Genomic DNA, 2,643 nt, shown 5'->3' with positions numbered 1-2,643 from the left:
TCAAACTTGTCCTAATCCATTTCTCCCGTAACTGAAATAATCAACACAACATCACTGTACAAATCTGCATAGTACCCCCAACCNTGTAAGCTGCTGTCACTTTTTTTCTGATTTTTGGACCTTTTAGTCGCCTCGATATTATTGTTGGTTACTTGATCGATCCACTCCAAAATATGTTGCTGGATACTTTCACCCGGAGTATTTATTGTGTTTTGAAAAGCGAGGTCGTCTTTGTAATTATTGTGATATATATATATATATCACAATAATTACAAAGACGACCTCGCTTTTCAAAACACAATAAATACTCCGGGTGAAAGTATCCAGCAACATATTTTGGAGTGGATCGATCAAGTAACCAACAATAATATCGAGGCGACTAAAAGGTCCAAAAATCAGAAAAAAAGTGACAGCAGCTTACATCGACATAAGCCGCAATAAAACTCCACACTTTACTCTCAATCCACTGCTATCTACTGCGGAAGAGTATGTCATCATGCAGATTATCTCGTATACGATTAACTCCACTATCATCTGTAGCGCGATCCACAAACACCGTAGTTATGATATACACATAAAGCTTGTTTGAGTTCCCGCTCATACAAGTGTAGCAATTAACGAAAAAGTGGACTCCCTCGCCAAAATAATTCTAACCAACACAAACAATACTCACTTCATCACCGTGGTAGATCTAAACAACATCGAAGTCGACAGCAATTAAATAATAGACGACAACTGAACAAAATACTGGAAAAAACGCAAACTATCCTTGGCTTAAAGAAATACCAAAACTAAACATAAAAAAACATTACCGACCGTTGTATTAATGTTTTGATTCACCGCGCCAGAACAAATTCATTAACCACAAATCATTTCCTTTGCAGCCTCAAAAACAACGACAATTGCAGGTATTTCTCCAACCAGATGGACACAACTCACCGTCATGACGAATCCTCAAAATTCGTCAATATAAGAAAGAAAATCCATCACACAACGAATATTAAAAATAACATCATCTGAAAAACAAGCGAAAATTTAGAATTGACTCAACCTGTTACCTATCATGAGGCTCTAAATGCACATTTCACAGAATATAGAGTTTACAAAGTTGAAATGTGTTTAAAAATTAAAAATACTTTTTGTCATTCAGAAACTCTTTGTGTTCGCTTTTATTCACAATTATATCTAAACTAGCAGATAAGCCCAGCGTTGCCTATTGTACCCATTTTCACCGAGTGCAAATGGGTCCTCCTTCTTATAAAGCCAGATAGAAAATTTTTAAATGGATCTAAAAATATGTTCGATTTCCCGCAAAAACTGCATCTAAAATAGAAGCCGAGTTCTTCAGGGTAATCCTTAATTCTGTCCTTTTCCCCCTGAGGGAATTTCCAAAAATTCTTTTTTAGTGTACAGTACATTCATTATAGACGTACCATGTGTACCAAATGTCAATTTTCAACTGTTAACCGTTTAGGCTCTGCACTTATTATTGTGATTATTATTATTAACCCATCTCGATTATATAAGACAATTTTACACAGCTTTAATTCTTTTTGTCTTTTATAACTTCTATTGCTTCATTTTTGTTTTCATTATCACTTTCATACAACTCACTCGATTATATATTATGAAACTATTTTATACAAACATGAAGAAAATCCGGAAATCTACCCCTGCTCAACTCTTCGCAAGGCACGAAACCGCGACCGACTACGAGTTTTATCAACTCGGTCACTGTTCGGTCACGATAAAAGAAAATAAGCTTTAATTGTTTTCATTCAAATCAGAGAAGTTTGTGAATATCTGCTGACAGCTTCTGTGGACATTTGATGCATTCTTCAACTTCAATAATCCCGAAAACACAGAATGTAAAGTCGTTGCCATCTACAAAGAAAATATATAAAATTGTTATAAAAATAATTATTTCAGGAGTTTTTAACGGGTATTCCGAACTTTGTATAATATGAACAAATTTTTTTTTTTTAAAGTTTTAGTTATAACTATAATTCTATGTGTAAATTTATAAGTAACGTTGGTTTGAGAATGAGAATGTGAATAATCTCCGAAGCAAGTGAATTGAAGGATTACTTCAGAAAGTCATTTATCAAGGTGCTCAGAATGGTAAATTTTCACAAGGCTGAAATGGCCCAAACGAGCAGTTGAATGTAAACATTTTTATTAATGGCCAAAGAAGGTAACAATGCAAAGCGAATAACTTTCATTAATTAACGATATTGTTGAAAGCCCTTTACGCATAGAGAAACAATGAGCGTAACTTTGTTACATTTTATGATCAAATGTTTCGGAGAAACAAAAAAAAAAAAAAAAAATGCTTATGAAAACATATTTACATATATTGCCGCAATAGGTGCTAATCGCAAAAAGTGCGTATCAGTTAGTTATTGTTGAGTTAATTAAAATTACAAGAAATATTCTATATTTTTGAACAGTCTAAATAATAGTTCTTATATAATGTAACATGCTTTTATATTACAGTAGAACCTCGAAAACTTGGCCTAATGTGGACCGAAGGGTGGCCGAGTTTGTGAAAATGCCGGGTTATCGGGAATGGGGTTAAAAAAAATAAGTACGAGTGTTTCCTCAGAAAATACTGTACTGTACTTGTATGTATTGTTTACTTGA

General features: G+C 33.8%; 1 protein-coding gene across 1 annotated transcript in view; it reads right to left on the bottom strand.

Annotated features, from left to right (window-relative positions):
* Positions 1 to 1,666: 1,666 nt before the first annotated feature.
* LOC111626001 overlaps positions 1,667 to 2,643 on the bottom strand; it is a 4,005-nt gene continuing 3,028 nt past the window's right edge. Inside the window, exon 4 of the mRNA XM_023369269.1 lies at positions 1,667 to 1,884. Coding sequence (XP_023225037.1) covers positions 1,765 to 1,884 — 120 coding nt within the window. The 3' untranslated portion in view covers positions 1,667 to 1,764. The remainder of the gene's footprint in view (positions 1,885 to 2,643) is intronic.

This window comes from Centruroides sculpturatus, unplaced genomic scaffold, assembly GCF_000671375.1.
Source record: "Centruroides sculpturatus isolate CEXI.00-Female unplaced genomic scaffold, Cexi_2.0 scaffold316, whole genome shotgun sequence".
Lineage (NCBI taxonomy): Eukaryota > Metazoa > Arthropoda > Arachnida > Scorpiones > Buthidae > Centruroides > Centruroides sculpturatus.
The sequence above is the reverse complement of the archived record's forward strand: the minus strand, read 5'-3'. Positions and strand labels throughout refer to the sequence as shown.